The following is a 19,486-nucleotide window of genomic DNA, read 5'->3' on the forward strand; positions in this document are numbered from 1 at the left end:
CAGACGGAGCCGGGAGCGCCGCGACACGGAGCCGCGGGAGCTGCTCAGGCAGGTGCTCGTACGTATGTGCCTATACGGTCGCCGGCGCCGGGCGCAGCCAGCGTGCATTACACACGCATACGTACAGGCACGCAGACGCGGCGGCAGTAAGACCAAAGTGGGCGCCTCTTCCTCAGCCCCAGGCGAGGGCAGTACTGGAAATACGTTCCCGAGGGCTTTGCAGCGGCGCCGAGCCCTTCCCAGATAAATTTTGGATGGTCCCTTCAAAAAAACCGAACTAACGAAAGGAAAAAAGCCACCTCCCCAACCAACCGAAAATCCCCCTGCCCCGGACCCCCAGCGGGAGCACCACGGAGAGGAGCAAAGCCTCCTGCCGCGTCGCTCCCGGCAGCCCCGGCGCGCGGCGGCCACCGCTCGGGTCGAGTAAGGCACAGTTCGAGGGCAGCCGGCGAGGGGGAGGCGGACGGAGCCGCAGGGCGCCGCCGCGTCCGCTCGCTCCGGCGTTACCGCCGCCGCCGCCGGCTGGGAGGCGGGGGGAGGCGGCGGGTTTCAGTGTCCCGGCGAGCTCCTCTCCTGGGCGGCCCGCGCGTGGTTGGGGAGCAGCAGGCCCTGGCGCTGGGCGTGCTCGAGGACGGCGGTGTAGCAGAAGTGGTACTGCTCGGGCGTCTGGATGCTGAAGGCGCGCTGCGTCCTCATGCGCAGCACCGTCTGCTGCACGTTGAGCGTGCCCACGTCCTGCAGCTGCGACAGGCAGATGTCCAGGGCGCAGAAGGTGCCTGCGGGGAAAGGCCACCCGTCGGGACGACGGCGGCCCCCGCGGAGCCGCCGCCACCGCCGCCCCGGCCAGCGCCCCGCGCCCCGGCCCCCGCCAGCCCTGCGTCCCCGTTACCTGTCCTGCCGATGCCGGCGCTGCAGTGCACCACGACGGGGGGGCCCCCGGGGTGACCCTTGAAGCGGGGCCCCAGGGCGCTCACGGCCACCCGCTGCTGCTGCTTCACGGCGCCCAGGAAGTCGATGAGGGTGGCGGCGGACGAGGGCACGCCGTAGTCCGGCCAGCTCAGGTACTGGAAGTGGGACACCAGGCGCCGCTCCCGCGTCTGGGCGGCAGCGGCGGCGTCAGCTCCTTCCCCCCGAGCCCCTGCCCCGAGCTCCGCTCCGGCCCTGGGGTGGCTCAGCATAGCCCCCCGTGGTCCCTTCCGGGCCCCCCGGCCTCCCTCGCACCCCCAGGCCACCCAGGAATGGTGCCTGGTGCCGGCACCACTGCTGCGTCCACACGGCCGAGCCCGGGGCAGCTCCCGGTGCTGGGATGGCCACGGGGGACCTCCGGATGGTCTCTGTGCCGGGACTCACTGGCCCCAAGGCCAGGAAGGACCCCCACATCCAGGACCGGCGCCCTCCCGCAATCCCTGCCCCGTGCCTACAGACACGCACCTCCGAGCTGTGGATCTCCAGGATGGTCTTCTTGTAATGGTTCAAGTTCTCCACGCCCAGGTTGGTGATGGTCAGGGCCCCGTAGCACACCTGGAAATCCTTCTCCAGGGGCCAGTACTGGCCGCACTTTCTCCTGCCCCCCTCCTCCAGCCTGGAAACAAGGGAAGGGGGAGCTGGCTGGGGCCGCGAGGGGCCCTGTGCCCCGGCCCCGCGGGGGTCCCGCATGGCTTCTGCGCCACCCACTAGTTCAAAGCTGTCCCCCCCTTAACGCATGGCTGGGGGGACGGCCCCGAAACCAGGGGTCCAGCACGTGCTGCCCAAGCGAGGTCTGTGGCCTGAGCCAACTCGCGGGGAAGCTGAGGAACGCTGCCCGGAGAGACGCGGGCGCCTGGGGTCTCGGGACATCCCTGCCTCTTCCCAGCGCACGTAAAGCCACCGGGGCAGCACCCACACTCCTCTCCATGCGGGGACGCGCCAGCACGGGGACACCGTGCTCCRCGGCAGGGCCAGGGCTCGCTGCGGCGCTGCAGCCTCCCCACGGCACGCAGCCCGCGGCGGCGAGCGCAGACACCAGCGCTGCCTGCCCTGTCCGCCCCCAGGCACCGAAACCGCTGCAGGCAGCAAGGCGCTGCCCTCCGAGCAGGACGGCAGCTGATAAAGCAGCAAAAGCCCTTGTTTTGCAAGGAAAAACCAGGCTGGGAGCTTCTGCTCCTTGCTTCCCGGGACAACAGCGGCCGGAGGGGGCCGCGTCCCCCCAGGGCACTCACCGGGTCGTCATTACGATCACCAGGACGTTTTGCTCCCACACCATGCGCCAGAAGTCACCGTAGGTGTTTTCCAGGGGCCCTGCGGTGAGAGCCCACAGGTGAGGAGGGGGCCYGCCGGGTTTGGGGAGGCCCCCGGCCCAACACAAACCCCGCTCACCCCCCGCGGAGGCTGCCCTCCTCCCCAGGGCACCCCGGAGCAGACCCACCAACCCACGGGGCTCAGCAAAGTCCCGCCTGGAGCTGGCTGGGCCTCCCAGGGCACGGCAGCCCAGCACCAAACCGCTGCGGCTCAGTAACCATCGTCTCCGCTCCGCGCTGCTGCCCCCGAGCGCTCTGGGCCCACGGGGCTCACACCGCAAACCCTGCCGTTGCACCCCAAAGGGCCCAAACGAAGGGCTTCAAACAGCTAGCACCTTCCTACCGGCTCAAACCGCGGTGGGCGCTGCGCAGGCGCTCATTTGCATGTCCCACCAAGCACGTCTGATCTGCAGGAGCTTTGCTCTTCTCCTTTTATAAGGAGGTCTTGAAACACTCGCACTGAGTGTCAGGCAAAGGGGGCAAAAGGGATGCGCCCGTTTCCGCGGCATCCCTAACTAGTAACGCTACGTGGCTGGGTGCCCCTGGAATAAAAGCTCAGTGCACCAGCCGTAACGCCGTGGAAGGAGGTGGAAAAATGCGCACAGACCGCTCCATGGCAAAGGGATCCCAAAGCATCCCTCAAGCCCAGGCAGACGCTTCTGGGGCAAAACAAGGGAGAGGGTTTAAAGGGCCCAAAGCGGGAGGCTGCCATCGTCACCGAAAGACGGGATCTGCCGCAGCCCAGACTCGTGGTGCGTGCCGCACGCTCTTGCGGCTGAAGGGCAGAAATACTTGCACCACTTCCAGAGAAAACCTCCATTCCCTGCCAGCCGGGCTGCAAAGACCCAGCCCATAGACTCGGGGTACCCGGAGCACCGAGGACCCTTAGTCCCCACAGGCTGCACACAAAGTGTGCGAGCTCAGGATCTCCAAATGACCCGCCTGGCAGCTGCCACCAAGGCCTTGCTTCTGCAGGCGCTTCCCCAACCCTTTGCGCTGCAGACGGGCTGAGCCCAGGCCCTGGGCCGCGAGCGGACGTGCAGGAGGGGCTCAGAGATTCCCTCCTTCCTCCAGCCTGCGAGACTTCACGCAGATCTCGTTGGCTTCGGAGGGTGCCCTGCCCAGGAACCCGCCATCCTCAGAGCACCCTGCTGCTAGGGGCCTGGCACGACGAACAGGAGGGAAGTAAATACACCCGGAGAGGCGAGGGGACCTGCCAGGCGACGCCATCCTCCTGGTCTATCTCCCACTGTGTCCAGCTGCTGATGCTGGTGTGGGAGGTGAAGCCCACAGAGAAGCCAACACATGCATCAAGGGGAAAACTCCTTCCCGGCTCCCGCGGGGGCTCAGCTCGCCCTGGAGACACACGGGCCGTACCTTGAGTCCCGATGTAGGCGTTCCTCTGCTTGTAGCCGTCCATGAAGCTCGCGTTGATGTAGTCGGTCAGCTGGGGGGGGAAAGACACACGGCATGACTACTCCAGAGCACTGCTACCACGGTGGTGGCGGCGGGGGTAAGCCACAGGGCTCGGCACCGACCGCAACAGCACGAACCCACGYGGGGCTACTGCCCAGCGCACGGCAGAAGGCGAGCTGTGAACCCACTGCCGGTGAGGGGGCAGAGCAGGGCGAGCGGCTGGTTACGGACGGGGTGGCTAATAACGCTGCATAACCGGCGGGTTTCGCACGGGACGTGGAGAGGTCCCGGAGGCTGGCTCACCTCCGGGCGGCTGTACGGCTTCGCCAGCTTCACGCGTGTTTGGTCCAGGCAGGGCACGTCCCCGTATCGGTTCTTCTCCTGGTTGTACGGCGCCCTGGGAGGCAGGGGAGAGCAGACGTGAGCAAGGACGCTTTTCACACGAGGAAGGAGAAGGCAGCATCCCTCTCTCCGTGCAAGCCTACAGCGCCCGTAGGCTGGGCTCTGCTGCCATCACCTGGCCAAAGGCTTGGAAAYCAGAGTCCCGGCCAGGTCCCGGTCCCGCGGAGCAGCTCCCCTCCACCCAGCGGGGCTCGGGGAGCGCCAAAGGGCTTTTGGCCACATCACCGTGCTGACAGGGCAGCCGGGCTCGCCTTCCTTGGCCCAAATCACTGCACCCCAACGCGGAGCCTGGCCACCTCCCGGCTGCTGCTCCGGAGGGCAAAGAGGCAGGAGAAGAGGGCCACAGACACAGCAAATGCTTTCCGCCCTTCAGAGACCCTTCATTAACCGCGACGCCCGTTTCTAAAGGCAGCGCGTCAGCCTGAGCCTTCAGAGACGCCTCGGCAGCCCCGCGAGCAAAGGCTGCCGAGGAGGCAGGGGGACCGGCGTGCAGGCTGGCCCGGGCGCCGAGCCAGCGCGCCCCGGTTTCACGGGCCGATCGCCGCGTCAGCCCTGAACGCGAGCGCTCCCCCCGCCCTGCTCCTCTCCCCCGACTTACAAAGAGCAGATGAAGGTCCCGGCGGGACTCCTGCGCCGGATATCTTCGTACTCTTCGTAGATGCCCCGCTTCTGCTTGTGGGTGACGTGATCTAGCAGCTCCTGGACGGTGATGGATTTGGGCCCTGGGACGTGGACCGAGCCGTTGTCTTTGGGGGACACCAGCGGTACCAAGATGAGCTCATCGAGCGGGTCGGGGTGGCCGTTCTGCTGCGGCAGGAACCGGCAGTTCCAGCTCAGAGGGTCCAGTTTGAGGGACCCGCCGAGGTACTCGGGGAGACACTCCCGGGGCAGGTGCTCCTTCAGCTCCGACATCTTCACCATCTGCACCTGGAGGAGGAAGCAGAGGGGCCGGGGTGAACGCCGAGCCCGGCCTCTCCGGGGAAAGCAAGGAAGGACAGGGTTTGCTGGGGACAGGGCACGAGGGTCGGGCTGGGAAGCAGAGCGGTCCCAGCGGAGCTGCTAGAGAGCCCCGGGATTTCCTCCCAACGGCGTTGAGGCTCTTTCCCCCTCCAGGCTCCTCCCCCAAGAGGGGAAGCCTCCTCTTCCTCCCCTGCCCAGGCAGCTGCGCCCAGGGAAGCAGCCGCCTCCCGCGGCCAGGAGGGGCCCTTCGCTGCCGCTGCGAGTTCGGGAGGGCCGTTCCCCCACGACAGCGTCCTCCCCTGACCGGCAGGGCCGGGGCGGCGGAGGTCACGCCGACACGGGAAGCGAGCGCTGGGCTAAATCGGGATGGCTCCGCTCCGAAAGGTGAAAAGCCGTTCAGACCCTGACCGGGTCTCCCAAGCGGCCTCGCAGACCGACAGCCGAGCAGCACGCAGCTGCACAGCGCGAGCGGCGGCCCGGRAGCCGGCGGCGGTTCAGGCACCGCCGTCCGCGCGCCCGGTGGGCCACGGCGCAGACCCCACCACCGGCTCCCCGCACGCGCTCCGCACCAGTTTACACCAGGTGCTTAATTTGCGAGCGGTTTCTAATGTGGCGAGAGGAACCCAAAATCAGAGGGGCAAAGTCCAGCTCCAGGGAAGCGTCGGGCTGGAAACATGAACCGTATTGGCAATAACGCTGATGCTGATGGAGGTTTTAGGTACTTTAAATGATGCACGGGCTTAACTGCTTTGCCAGATAGGGACCGAGAGCAGGTTTTTACGTTCCCCTTTTCTCCTGCATGTTCAAAACACATTTCCTTTCCCTTTAATCATTTACCATTTTCTCCACTTGCTGCTGCTGCTGCTGGCAGCCTCACTGCAGAGGAAGAAATGGAAGGTGATTTCAAAAGGGGCTCAAATATTTGCTGAAAATACCCAAACAGGTTGGTGCCTAAGAAATGAGCTAAGAAAGCCTTYGTCTCCCACGGCTGAGCAGCTTTTAGTGGAGGGGCTGAGAGACGCGCGCCAGCCCCGGCCCCGCTCCACTCACCCGTTCCCGCAGCTTCTCCTTGAGCAGGAGGCTGATGATGGAGTAGGGCACGCGGAACCACATGGGCGCTCCCACGATGAACACCTTCTTGAGCCGGGCCGGGAAGGCGCCCTGGGGGCAGCAACGGAGACGGTTTAGATCCGCAAAGCTCCCGTTACGGGCTGGTCCCTTTCCGGCTGCCTGCTTGCTGCCGGAGGGGGAGCACGCCCAATCCCAGCAAAGGACCCGGTGCCCAAGGGCACCCGGAGCTGGGGATCCGGCTGCTGCAGACAGCTCAGGGCTTGGCTCCCAGCGCCGGACAAGTGCCATAGCTGGAGGTGCCAACAGCCACATCCGAAGCGTCTCCATGTGTTACAGAGCAGGAAGCCCAGCAGCCCCGATAGGTTTATTTTTACTCTCCGATATGGAAACAGATGATTTCTTTGGAATAGGCGTGCGATCGGCACAGGGCTTGGCTCCGTGCGTGAAAGATGAAGCCTAGGAGCGGGGACTGTGCCGAGCACACGCCCTGGCTTATATATGCTGTTATTTCTTTTCTGGAGAAGGGAGGAGGCACAAAATGCCAGTGTGATTAAAAAATAATTTGCATCTGTTTTCGCGAGAGCGTTGCCAGCTGCCGCGAGAGGAACCCGGCACGCTCCCAGCTGCCGCTCCGCCGCTCGCCGGCCGCTTCGCGGGCCCCGGCCGGAGCCGCTGCGGTCGGCGCTGGGAACGTCCCAGTTGAGCTAGCTCCGCGTTCAGCCTCGCGCTTTCAAAACGCTCTCCTGGGGAGGTCCAAGAGACCCTCCAGGGCTTGAGCCAGCTCCTCTTAGCTGAGATATGATAAAACCGACCATGCGCGGCAGGACAACTTCTGCAAAACCGCTCGACTGTGGTTGTTCAGCGAGTTAACGGCCCGCGCGCGGAGCCGGCAGCCGAGGAAGCAGCAGAGGCGGGAGAGCTGCCCTCCGGGGGAYGGGCGGGCGAGAAGGGGGCCAGCAGATCCCCTCGAAGCGGTTTTGCCGCCGGGCAAGCGGGGACGCAGAGCAGCTGCAGCCCGCGTCGCCGGGCCGGGGCCGCACCGCCGCCTCCGAGCCGCGAGGGCTCGGCCCCGGTGGAGCCCACAGAGCGCGAGCCGCRGTCCGGCCGCCGGCGGGGCTCGGAGCACGCCAGCGGGGAAGGCTGCAGGGAGCCGGGCCCCTCCGGCATCCCCCAGCGCCTCTGCCCGCGGCCGGGTCGCGGCCCGGCGGGAGACAGCGGGAGCCACCGGGCCCTTACCTTCAGCAGGTTGAGGATCTTCTTGCTGAGGTCCAGCTCGAAGTTGGTGTACTGCGAGCCCGCCATGTCGTAGATGAACACCAGGCCATTCCTCTGCGTTTCGAAACTGGGCCGCGGAAAGAGAGAGGAGGAAACGTCAAACCAGCCCGCGACGTCCCGTCGCTCAGCTCACGTGCAAGCGGGGGATTCGTCCCCCAGCAGCCGAGGCCGTTTCCTCAGCTTATTCATCCCCCCAAGAATCCCCTCCTACGTTCCCGGGAGGGCTCACGTACCCAACGCGCGTTTCCTCATTTTCTAGCTGCATTAGCTGCTCTACAACCTCTTCCCACAAGCCGTACTTGAGCCTGGCTTCTATCCTTAGCCTCTCAGCTGCAACGCCCACGGCAGCTACGCTCGCAAGCACAGAAAAAGCCCAGCACTATGAATGGGATGTCTGGGCTCTATATTTTTGGCAGGGCTCACGTTACGTCTCCCTGGCAGTCGGAGAGCTTTCTCCCAAGGCTGAAGTCGGCAGGTATTACACGCTTTGCAAAACCGAAACGTTGAGATAGGCACTTAGTGGCTGGGAACAGCAACGCCAGGATGGAGCTGGAGAGCCTACAAAGGGTTTTAAACCCGCTGCGCGACGGCGTTCTGTGGTCTGCAGACTACTTCCAAGGAGGAGAAGGGCTGTGCGTTGGCAAACTCCCCCAGACCATCCCACCTCGGATGTGCAGCGAGCACACCGATCCCCCGCCTGCCCTGCACGGACCATCTCGCCCATCTATTCAAACAAGCAATTGCTTCTTTGATAAAACGTTCCTTAATTAACCCAAAGCTGGTAAAAAACAGCTCAGGGAAAGGGGATTTTGTTCCTCTGCCGAATGTTCCCATCGAGATGACGGGCTAAGTTCAAAGAAGAGACAGAGGGAATTTTAAGCCGCAGAGAGCTGTGACCCCTTCCCCCTCGGTCTGCCGTCTCGGCAGCTCAAGAAAACAGGAGTCATGCAGACGGATTCAGTTGCAATTTCACGTTGGCTCGGAGGTCTCGAGTCTGGGGCTTTCCGAGGGCGGGCTGGAGAGTCCCGGCCGCGCGCCTGAGCGGGGCGCAGCGAGGAGCCGGCAGCGGGGCAGGCGCCGCTCGTCCCCCGCTCCGGACGCCGCACGTGTTTAATCCCAGGCGGGTAACGAGCTCCTTGCCGGGCGCACGCGCTTCACTGCTTCGCGAGGGAAACGAGCCCGCGGGCACCGCGCGGCGCAGGGAGCGCACGCGCATCCTCTGCCTGCTCCAGGGACACGGCAGGCCTGGGAAACGCGGGCGTCCGGGCAGGGACCATACCTTCGCCCCGTTTCGTACCCGCCGTGCATGGCGCAGGTCTCGATGCAAAGAGAAAGCAAACAGCTCCTCTTAAAAGGATATAAAACGAAGGGCAAAATATGTTTTCAAAATGCCACTTATTTTTGTAATGCAAGTTAGGCTTTTAAACACTTCGGTGCCTGTAATCCTTTTACAACCCAGACGCGCCCTGGCTAACTGTGAGCGTAAATGCCAGGTTACCTACAGCTGCGTGGAGGCGCTCGCAGGAGATTTAAGTTGCTATAAAAGCAGCGGGGCAGSTGGGTGGGCTGGGGGCAGGGAGGAGAGCAGAGGACATCAGCCAAAAAGAAAAATCCCAATTATCCCAGCGCTCCGCCGGCTGAGCCCTATTTAAATCCAGGAGCTTTGTCACGCAAGGCACCCGCCAGCTTTTGCTTGCACAACCCCTGCGGCTGCCCTGGCTGGGCCGTGCAGCCGGCAGATCCGGGCGCGTTCCCGGCTCGGTCGCGCGGCGTTTCCGAAGGGCCGGGGTGGCTGGGATGCCGAGCGGGGCAGGGAGCGCTCTGCCCCCGCGTTTTGCCGGGGCAGAGGGGGCAGCAGAGCGGTGCCCCCGGGCAGAAGCCCAGCTGCAGGCTTACTTGCAGAGCGAAGCCCCAGTCCTGCAAGCGGATCCTGGCATCGGCTCAGCTCCGTTTGCAGGACGGAGGCTTCAAGCGGTTTCAGTTTTACTCAGCGAATAAATCAATGGGGGAAGAGAGACAGCACATCTTTTTCCTGCGAAGCCTTTCAAAGGGAATTAGTAAAAACCTCAACAAGCAGCAACCTCGCCACAAAGACCGGACCTCCTGGCATCAGCCCGGCTTGTGCGAACCGTTCAAAGGAGGCGAAAATCTCCCACGGTCAGGAATGCAGATTCCTTTGGGCAAAGCGCGCGCTGGCCTAATGAGACGGAGTTCTTTATGCCTTTGTGTCGGGGCCGAGCACGGATACAGAGATAAGACTGCTACCCCACGAGCACGGCCGAACGGAGCTCAGGATTGAACCACCAAAGCGGACCGGTACTACCCGAAGCGAACGACTGACATCTCGTTTGGGGATTTGCAGCGCAGGTCGCCGACAGCCGCAGAGCCGGGCTCCGGGAGCCTGTGCGCGGGTCACGGCTCGCCTTTGCTCACAACCTCCCTTCGTCTCTGCAAGCCAAGGCCCGGGGCCGCTCGCGCAGCCGCACGTCCCGGCACAGCGGCTTCGCTCGCACCAGCGCCTCCCCGCACGGTGCCCCGCCGCCCGCGGAGAGCAGCGTCCCCTGCTCGGCACGCCGCCGAGATCATTCCTCCCTTCCCGCTTCCCAAAACCTTCCCGGCAAGCCTGCAGGCACCCCGTTAGCCCCAGCTCTGAGAAAGCACCAGYGTGACTCAGCCAGGGATTAGGAGACCAGGGCTTCCGTGAACACCGGCCTCCGGGATCTGCGCGCGTTTCGGCCGATGCCTTCGGGGCGGGAGAGGGGCCTGGGGTTCTCCAGCTCCTCCGGCGGGTTTGAGCCTGCGAGAGCTCAGCCCCTGCGCGGGGGCAGCGCGGCGGGGCTCTGCACCGCGTGCCGAGCGAACRAGGCTCCTTGCCGGATTTCTCCGAGACCCACGTCTCGGGGCAGCTCCAGCAAGGCGCGAGCCGCGTGCCGGGGCCTCCGTCCCTCTCCCCTCCGCTCGGAGCGCAGCCTCACCTCTCCACGGCTCTGTCGAGCAGGTAGAAGAGCGCCTGGAGCACCACGTGCTGCACGCTCTTGCTGGGGTGGTGCAGCTTGGCAGTGAAGAGGGCGATGGAGGCTCCCGAAGGGTCCCGCACGCTCTGGGGAGGTCGGCAAGAAGGGAGAGGGGTCAGACAGGCTCCGCGCTCGAGGACGCCGCCGCGCAGCGCCGCGCACGGCAGCGCGCCCTGCCACCCGCGGCCGGCTCAGGGCGCCGGCGGGCCGCGCTCTGCCCCTACCAGAATGGTGAACTTCCCGCTGAGCAGCTCCGAGCGCAGCGGCTCCTCGTGCGGCTTCAGCTTCACGATGCCCTCCTTCAGCCGCGTCTCCTGCGGGGAAAGGAGCCCGCCGCGAGGGCTGGCACGCGGCCCGGCACGCGGCCCTGCCCTCCGCGCTCCCCTCCCACCGCCCCCGGCTAAACCCGGCTCCCTCCGCCATCCAGCGCCGGTGACGCGCAGCCGGCGCCTCCCGCACGCCCAGCGCCAGGCAGACGGCGAGCAGGGACCCACACGCCGGACGTACGCTTTGAAACAAGCTTTCAGCTAAAAGGACCCTCTGCTTTAAAAACCACCTTCCACATCTCTTCAACCGCAGCCACATCTGCGCGCGGGAGCAGGAAGCGGCCGGTGCCGGCGAGCGCGGCTGCTGCCTCTCCTTGCTCGGGGGCAGAGGGCCGGGCAGCGACTGCCAGCCCCATCCCGTCCCGCGCAGCAAAGCCCTCTCCGAGGCGACGGAGCYGGCCGGCTGCGATGCCAGGCCGGCTTCGCCCGGCTGGGACTGGGTCGCTGGGGATGGCGCCCGCAGGCACGGGGGGAGGAAGAGAGAACCCAGCCCGMCTCTCAGACCACGCCAGGATTTGCAGGACTGGCCATTAAAGAAAAGAAAAAGTCCACTTTTGGCTGCAAGCGGTGGGCAGACAGCCTGGCACGCGCTACCCTCAAAAGTGCCTTAAAAAAYGAAAAAAGGAAAAGAAAGGAGGGAGTAAAAGATGTTAACGGTTTCTTCTGCCTCTCTGCCCTTCCCCGATTCTGCAAGAAAGCGGGACACGCGCTGGACGCTGTGCCGGGAAGACCACCCTGCCCGAGCCGCGGATCGAGCCTCGTCCCGGCTGAGGGATGCTTCCCCACGAGAAAGTTAGCCGCGGGGACGCAAGCCCCGACGGACACGCAGGGGAGCCAGCGGAGACGGGCCGGCGGCAGCGCGAGGAGCTTTCCGCACGCACGCGACCAGCGTCGAGCTCTCCCGGCGGCGGCGGCGGTGGCGGCGGCGGGGGGGGGAGGAGGCCGTGGCGGCGGCGGCGGGGGGCCGCGGCCGCGCACCTACCCGGTAGGAGTGGAAGAGCTCGATCGCTCGCAGCACGTCAAACTTGCGGGCCATGAGGAACTTGACGGCCACGTTCCAGGAAAGCGGGGACACATTGTACTGGCCGGTCCACTTGTTGATCTCTTCTAGGAACTGCTTGGTCGCCTGTTTGCGAGAGAGACACAACAGGCGCAGTGAGATAAGGGAGGAGGAGAAGCAGCCCCCACGTCCCGCCGTCCCTCGCCGCCGCCGGCAGCCAGCGAGCAGAGCGGCGCCGGCCCCGCTAGCGAACCAGAGGAAGGGCGGAAAACCGTGGCCGAATCCCGCCCCGGGCCACTGCTCCCGTGCGCGGGGGCGGCTCGGGCGCCGGGAGAGAGCGCCCAGCGGCGTGGCCCCGGGCAGCGCGCGGGACGGGAATCGAGGGCTCGCGTTCAGCGCTCAGGATGCCGGGCGGGAAGGAGCAGCTCGCCYAGTACGGCCAGTTTCCCACCACCACGGAAAACGGGCCAAGAGGAGCCCGGCCAGAAGGGCCGCGGCCGTTCGCCCCGCTGCCCCCGGCCAAAGCGCYGCAACGGCCCGGGGCGCCGCCGCGCAGGACGAGCCACGTGCAGCCCCCGGCACCGAGCCGTCCCGCAGGAAATCGCGGTGGGGACGCCACGCACAAACTAGCTCCGCCGAAAGCGCTGGCGCCCAGCGTCGTGCAAAAGCCCGGCAGCCGCCCGGACACGCTCCACCGCTCCCAGACAAGTCCTGCGGCAGAGCCCCGTCCCGGGGTTACCGTGCTGCAAGCGCCGGCGCTGACCCCGCTCCGCTGCGGCCCGTGAGCGCTGCTGGGACGGAGCAAAATGAGCTTTTAGGGAAGGGGAAAAAAATAAAACAACTCCTTGACCTATTTTAACCGGTCTGTCCAAGCACTTCCAGTAACAGAAACAGAACTGAAAGCTTCTAGAAACATGAATCAACCTGAAAACGAGCCCTGACGCGTGGCGGGAGAAGGGCAGCGATGCGAAGYGAGGCGCCGCGGAGCGAGGCGGGTGCCGGGCAGGGAGCAGCACCGCTGCCGCCGCAGCTCGGCTCGCGCCCCAGGGCGGCCGCGGGCTGAGCTCAGCCCACCCGACCGCTTAGCATCACTGCCGGCGGGGGAAAATATATATATATATATTGATCGCATCGTCCCAGGCATCCCTTCGCTATGCTTTATTTAATGCCAGGTTAGGGACCGGTGCAGGGTCCCGAGCACAACCGCGTCCCAGCAGCATCACTTGCCGTCCCAGCAGCAGCAGAGCGCCCCAAAACACCTACTGACCACCAGGAGACAACTCCGCTCCCCGCACCACGGCACTCGAACCCCACGCCAAAGAGCGCTCCAGGAGGAGAACAGCCTCCCCGAAAAGGAAAATTAAATCCTTTTTCCTTTTTTTTCCTTTTTTTTAATTTAAGCTCCCCAACTCTTCACGATAGAGTAAGATTAAAGTTTCCAAATACTTCACAGAAATCCAGCGCCGGCGACTCCCGTCCCCTGCAGTCACCTGCCCAAACCTGAGCTCGTAGAGCTGGTGACGACGGGAGCCCCGCGAGCCGCACACGGCTGCTCCTTGCTGTGATTTGGGTTATTCGCAGGTCACTGATTTCCTGGGCAGAATGCGGGAAATCRGATAGAGGGAGGCTTTGGCAGGGAAAAAGGAATACTGCGGTCGCTTTTTTTTTTTTCTTTTTCTCCCCAAATTCCTCTGCGGCACCGCGAGCAGCTGCGGAGGAGTCGCAGGGCACCTAACACTATGTGAGTCTCCACGTCGTTAATCCGAGAGTCTTTTCCCCGCCTCATCCCATTTCGCTCCATCGGATTTTCCCGACACTTGAGGCAAAGAGGACACAGCGAGCCCGGCCGCTCGCCTGCCTCCCGCGGCTGCCGGGCCCCGGGGCGGCCGCCCTGCGACGCCGGCGGGAAGAGCACTTCCGAAATTAAGGAATTTTCCATTCTCGCAGGCGTTGTGCAAGCGAGTGACCGAGGAGGAGGGACGGGCAGAAGCGACCGCACGCGCTGGACGGTGGCTTCCCAACGCGCCTGTCGCAGCGAGCGCGGGAGCCGTGGCAGCACTGCAGGACGTCCCCAACAGCGGGGACGGGCGGCAGCCCGCGGCCTCCTCCAAAACCAGCCCGGCCAGCTCCTCTGGTCAAACCCGCGGGGACCCCGGGCAGGGGCCGCGCGTCCCATCCAAACGCACGTTACTCCCACGCCACGGCAGCCGGGTCCCGGGGGCGGCCGGAGAGGTTTTGCAGCCTCCGCTTTAAATCCCGCGCGTCCCCTTGCCCGGGCGCAGACGCGGTGGCAATGCCCAGCCTCCGCCGGCAGCGGCGGGAGCCGAGGCAACGCGCGGAGCGACGCTCCCTGCTCAGAGTCGGCGCGGGGCCCTATTCCCCCAGGCCCCGCTCCCCGGCTGCAGAGCCGGCCCCGCGGGCGGGARGGGGACACCGGGCTCCCAGCGCGCTCCGAACCGCCGCACGGACGGGGCTGCGCTGGGGGAGACGGCGGGAAAGACGACCTCCCCCAGGGAGAGCCACCCATGCCTTCCCCCTCCTGGAAGGCATTTTTTCCGTGGAAATGAGTCCATGAGCGATTGGAAAATGATTTTCARCGAACACTGGCTGGTTCCCCAGCATCACAGCGCACATTTTTGTTGGAGATATCGCTCACCTGGATCCCGGCAATTGCTAACGGATGGGCAAAGCCCCCAGGGTCTCGGCCCCGGAGGCCTCTCAGTCTCTGGAGCACTTGCTCGGCTCTCGGCCAGTGACAACGATCCTCCTCCTCCTCCTCCTCCGCGCCGACTTACAGCGGGGTCAAGCCTGTTCGGGTGCCTGAACAAACCTGCTGGCGGCCGGGCTGCGCGGGGACCGCGCGTCCCGCTCGGGCGGGCGGCCTTTGCGGTGCACGCCGGCGGGCTCGGGCTCCAACCGCCAAGCTGCTGCGCAAGAAAACGCGACGACGCAGCACACGCGTAAGCACACCGCGCAGCCGAACAAATCACGGCCACGGCGGCGCAGCTCGGCCGAGCCGTTCCTGAGAAAGGACTAAGCGGTCTCGGTTCCCGGGAAAGGGCCCAGCAGGTGACGGGCACCAAGCGGCACCTCGCTGGCTGCCTCCCACGCACGAGCAGCCGAGCAGCCTCAGAAAGCCGAGCGGGACGGGACGGGAGGGGACGGGAGGGGACGGCACGGGAGCCCCCGCGCACGGGCACGCTCGCCTGCCCTCGCCGAACCTGCCCGGCCTCGGCCGCTGCCTCTCCACAGGGCAGCAGCTCGGCAGGAAACGCGAGGCCCTCGGAAGGTGCCGAAGGCAAATCCAGCGCCCACTCCGGCGGGACGCAGCCACGGGACAGAGTCTTCCTCCGCACGCGGGCTCCCGCCAGGACGTGCTCGCCCTGGTTTTACTGCAGCTTCCAAAACAGCGGAGGCGGCATTCGCAGCATCCCCACCCTTTCCAGCACAACTTCCCCTCATTCCTCAAAATCCCGCTTTGGGAATGACCCTTTACCTTGGAGCTGCTGCTAATAAAGCGCGACGGGCGCGTCTGCCCTTGAACAAGTCTTTCTCTGCCCCTTCTTGAGGGAGGGAGAAAAAAGAGGGAAAGTTGAAAGCACTTTATAAGCCACACAAACCTATTAAAACTTTAAAGTTTTCCAAAGAAAACGCAGGACTAGCGAGGYGTGACTTGCCTTTACAGCTGCCAGGTGGCTCCTTTTTACCTTTTACCTTCTCTGTTCTTTAACGCGATTGCTCGCAAGCTGCTTAACGCGGAAGCCAGGCCGAGGACTCTGCCCTCGCCTCCATCACCTCCGAAATCCTTCTGCAAAGGGCTGAGGTCACGTTTGCCGCTTTCCGCTCTTCTGAGGCCGGTTTATATAACTGCTTACACGCTGCAATAAGAAACTCCGTAACTCGATATTTGAGTTCTTCAGCGCTCCTGGGTGAATACCAGCCCGTCTGAAAACCGCCGGTACTGGACGAGATCGATTGCCAGCAAAACCAGAAGGAATTTTAAAACGGGTTTCAACTGCCCAGCTCCAAGTGCTTGCAAAAATCCCCCGGACGCGTAGCTAGTGCTCCCGGGGCGAAGGTGTGCCGCGGCCCATCCGTCCCCGATCCGTCGGGGCGCGGGGCTGCCGTCGCGGCGGTTCACCGGGCTCTCGCTAGGGCCGACGGTTCCCCCGGAGCAGGGTCCCCCCCTTCCCCTACTTGCATCGCRCCCGGAGAACACACCTGTGCGCCCCAGCGGGTCAAAACCAGCCAAATTCGGCATTTCCCGGGGGACCAACGGATGCGCAGGCAGACAGTGACCTCACATGCTCATTTCCTTAGGAAACCAAGCTAAAAAAAGACCTTGTCCCACGCCAGAAGGGGACACCCGGCGCCACGCGCCCTCCGCGGCCTCGCTTCCCGCGCCTTGGGGCGGCTTTGCAGCGGCAGGCGCCTGCTCCGCGCCGGCGCCCGCGAAGGCTTCGAGCTCGGGCGGCCGCCGAAGCCGATCCCGCAGCAGCCTCGCGGGCAGGGGGCTGAGCCGGGGCTCCTCCTCGGCGCGCTCGGCGCTCCCGGCGCGGCTCCTCCGCGTCGTCCGTCCCGAGCGCGCCTAAGCGGCCACCTGCTTCGCCCGAGGAGACAAACTGCGGCCACAAGCACTGGTCGGCCCCAACGCTTCTGCCCGTCACGATTTGTGGAAGGAAACGGGAAAAGTCGGCTTTTGCAAGTCTGGCTCGTTTTCAAAACCGTGGGTGAGGGAACGCGGACAGAAGAGGTTTAACTTCTGGGCTCCCCGCTCGCTTTCCTAGGCGGTTTTAACCTCCTCCATCGAGGAAGCCCGCCTGGCTTTTGCTCGCCACTTCAGCCATCGGCCACCTTTATTCCCCAGGCTTAATCCCCCGTCGCCTGCGCTTTGCCAAGGGAAAAGCGACTCTCTTACGGCCAAGATTTCTAACAATTCCTCCTCTGCTGAAGAGGGGAGGGAAACGGGGCGACACAGAAATCCTCTGCAGCACTAAGACAACACGTATACGCGCAAACATGCCGATGAGCCAAGCAAATGCTCCCGCCGCAGCGAAGCCCAAGCGCCCCGAGCGCTCAGTAAAGCCGCTTTCGGCCCGCGTGGCGCCAGCGGGCGGCGAGAGAGGGAGCGGGAACCGCGGGAGCGGGGTCGGCATGGCGCGGCGCGGGGCAGCTCCCCACGGCTCCGGGCCGCACAGCTCGCCCCATCCCATCCCATCCGATGGGCTCCAAATCGCCGGCACAACAGGAGCCTTCCGAGAGGCGCCCCGACGCGCCGGGTGCCCACTCTCCTCGCGGGGCCAAATCGAAACCAATCCCCGCACACCCGGAGCCCAGGAACGCCGCTCCCGCGGCCGCGCAGGAAGGATTTCCAGAAGGAAGCTCCTTTTCTGCAGTCGCTGGCGCTGCTCGGGCGGAATCGCCCGCAGGCTGGTATTTTAAACAGCGCCCGTCTTTGGAGCGATGGCTTTGCCGCGCGAGGGCGCAGGGTGCCGAAGCACCGGGCTCAGAAACGCGGCGGTGCCCCTTTGCCGCTCCATGTTCCCGCCAGGAAGGGATCGCGGCATGAGGGGGAAGGAGCGCGGGCCGGGAGCGGCCGGATAAGCCGTTCCTCCTGCTGGGGGCAACGCGGGACATCGATGTTTCTCACACTCCCGGGGAGTGAGCGGAGGAAATCCATGGAGAAAGGCGACGGGTGGCCTGCACTTGCAGGGCGGTGGGAAGAGCCTGGAACGGGATAACCTGGCACCAACCAGCACTTACCCATCGCACCACAAAAAGAAAGAAAATTCCACTATTTTGGCTTCGAAGGCACCAAGGGCAGACCCAAACCCCCTCCTTTTCCTCCAGAAGGCCCCGGCGCTGCGCTCAGCCGCCTCCCACCCCGGCCCGCTGCTCCAGTTTGGGAGCTATTAGCACAAATATCCTTGTATTTTCTCCATCCAGCCTTCACGCAGAAACCAAAGATTTCAGATCTCTCTCCCGAGACGCTGGCAGGAGGAGTTCAGCCGCGGGCCGCCCTGCAAACCAAGCCTCCCCTGCAAGAGCCGATTCCAGCGCGATTAAGGATGAAATCCAAACATTTATCCAGGGCGAATTTCCCAACGCTGCTGCGGGCCCATCACTTACTCAGAAGCTGCGTCCATGCCCACACGTTTTCTTTGCCGATAAACCGAGATCTCCCCCGAACTGGCAAACCGTTCCCGATGTTTGCGGGAGGATTAGGGCTCCGGAGGGATGCTCGGCCAGGGAGCAACCCGCCAGGTCATGGCCCCGCTCGTCACGCAACGGCGCCGCAGCGGTACCGGCACGGAGGAGAGGGTGGGATCACGGCCTTGGCAGGGAGCAGGACCGCCCTGCCGGCAGCAGCTCAGGTTTATGCCAGGCGAAGGTGCCTGGCCTCGCTCTGCTAGCCGGAAGCCTTCCCTACGGATCGAGCTACCTCCTGCGGCCAGCCAGCGCCGCTCAGCGATTCAGGKAAGACACAAGACACGGGGAACTGCGAGACACGGGGAACTAACCCCCCCCCACTCACTCATTGCCCCAAGGCGTCGTGATCCGGCAGATACCATCGGCGCTCCCGGGCCCAGCGCTGATAAGACGGAGGCGTGGTGGAGGCACGGGCTGGGAGCGCCCAATTTCCGGGGAGCAGCTCGGGCTCCAGGATGGACTCCCGCAGCTCAGGGCAAGCCTTGGCTTCAGGTGCCTTTGGTTTTTGGGAAGCGGGGATTACTGTGCCTACCCCGCAAGGGCGGGAGCAGTCGCTTCCTAGGGCGGCTCTTCGAATTATGTAGAACTGAACGTTGTTTAAAAAAGAAAACGGGCAGGAGAACAACACTCTCCCTGATAATCCGGTGCCTCTTCCCTGTGCTGTTTGATGCTGCCCGGTGGTGTTTCAGTCCCTTCTCGTGCCAGAGCCCCGGCTGACTGCAGCAAGGCAGCGAACGAGCRGTGCAACAGCAACGCCGTGCCCTTGGCTCGCCCGGCCCGGCCCCGGCAGGCACCCGAACCGGCTGAGCCCCGTGGGGCGGCCGCGGCCCCGCTCCTGCCCCCAACCCGGGGCCATGCGGGCAGCCCCGGGTTGCGCAGCAGGAATGCACGGAGCCCGCGGCCGGGCAGGGGCTCTGCCCTCGGCGGGACGGGGGCTTCGGCGGGCAGCAAGCTGCCCCCAGCCCGCGCAGCGGGACGGGCGGCGAGGCCGCGAGGCGGCCCGGAGCCCAGCCAGGACAGGGCGGGGAGAAGCAGGGACGCGCTGCAGCAGGCAGGGCCGGGCGCAGGGACGAGGTGAGGATGCAGATGCAAACGGGTCGCCGCTGGAGAGAGGCGCGGGGAGGAAGAAACGGGGAGGCAGGCAGGGCTCGCTCTCGCTCTCGCTCTCGCTCTCGCCGCGCGGCGCGGCCGGGCCGGCTTCTGCCCCGTCGCGGCCCGGGTTATCGGCCCCGCTCGCCGAGCGCAGCAACATCCTCCCGCGGTGACGCAAGGCGGCAGAGGAAGACGGGACGTCACGGGCAGGCCTGGGGCGTGGGAAGCGCAGGCACACGCATCCCCACGCCAGCCCGCCGCGGGGGCCGCGCTGCCCCCCGGGCCCTGCGCAGGCCTCCGCGGGAGCGCGCTCGGGGCGCGGGGGGGGTCGCTTTATGCCGGGGGCTCTTCCTCGGGGGGAGCCGTGCCGCCCCGCTCGCAAAAATAACCCCGCACACGGGGAGCCCGCAAGAGGGGGGACGGGGGAGGGGGGGCAGCCCCGCC

General features: G+C 65.3%; 1 protein-coding gene across 1 annotated transcript; it reads right to left on the bottom strand.

Moving 5' to 3' along the window:
• Nucleotides 1-6: 6 nt before the first annotated feature.
• On the bottom strand, nucleotides 7-16,001 carry PTPN9 (protein tyrosine phosphatase, non-receptor type 9). The gene is made up of 14 exons (XM_026068372.1): nucleotides 15,962-16,001; nucleotides 14,397-14,530; nucleotides 11,723-11,866; nucleotides 10,639-10,728; nucleotides 10,376-10,500; nucleotides 7,362-7,467; nucleotides 6,105-6,215; nucleotides 4,693-5,021; nucleotides 3,996-4,089; nucleotides 3,654-3,723; nucleotides 2,199-2,277; nucleotides 1,432-1,582; nucleotides 890-1,097; nucleotides 7-776 (listed from the first exon to the last, which is right to left on the bottom strand). The coding sequence occupies exons 1-14, from the start codon at nucleotides 15,999-16,001 to the stop codon at nucleotides 550-552; spliced, it is 1,908 nt and encodes a 635-aa protein (XP_025924157.1). The 3' UTR covers nucleotides 7-549.
• Nucleotides 16,002-19,486: the final 3,485 nt, after the last annotated feature.

This window comes from Apteryx rowi, unplaced genomic scaffold (assembly GCF_003343035.1).
Source record: "Apteryx rowi isolate R43461 unplaced genomic scaffold, aptRow1 scaffold_27, whole genome shotgun sequence".
In the NCBI taxonomy this organism is placed as follows: Eukaryota; Metazoa; Chordata; class Aves; order Apterygiformes; family Apterygidae; genus Apteryx; species Apteryx rowi.

Excerpts from the sequence above, each read along its gene's own strand:
- PTPN9 (XM_026068372.1), bottom strand. The coding sequence starts at position 16,001 with ATGCCGAATTTGGCTGGTTTTGACCCGCTGGGGCGCACAG. Across the intron at positions 3,724-3,995 it reads AGCCGTACAGCCGCCCGGAG|CTGACCGACTACATCAACGC; the intron begins GTGAGCCAGCCT and ends TTCCCCCCCCAG. Across the intron at positions 2,278-3,653 it reads CGCCTACATCGGGACTCAAG|GGCCCCTGGAAAACACCTAC; the intron begins GTACGGCCCGTG and ends CTCTCACCGCAG.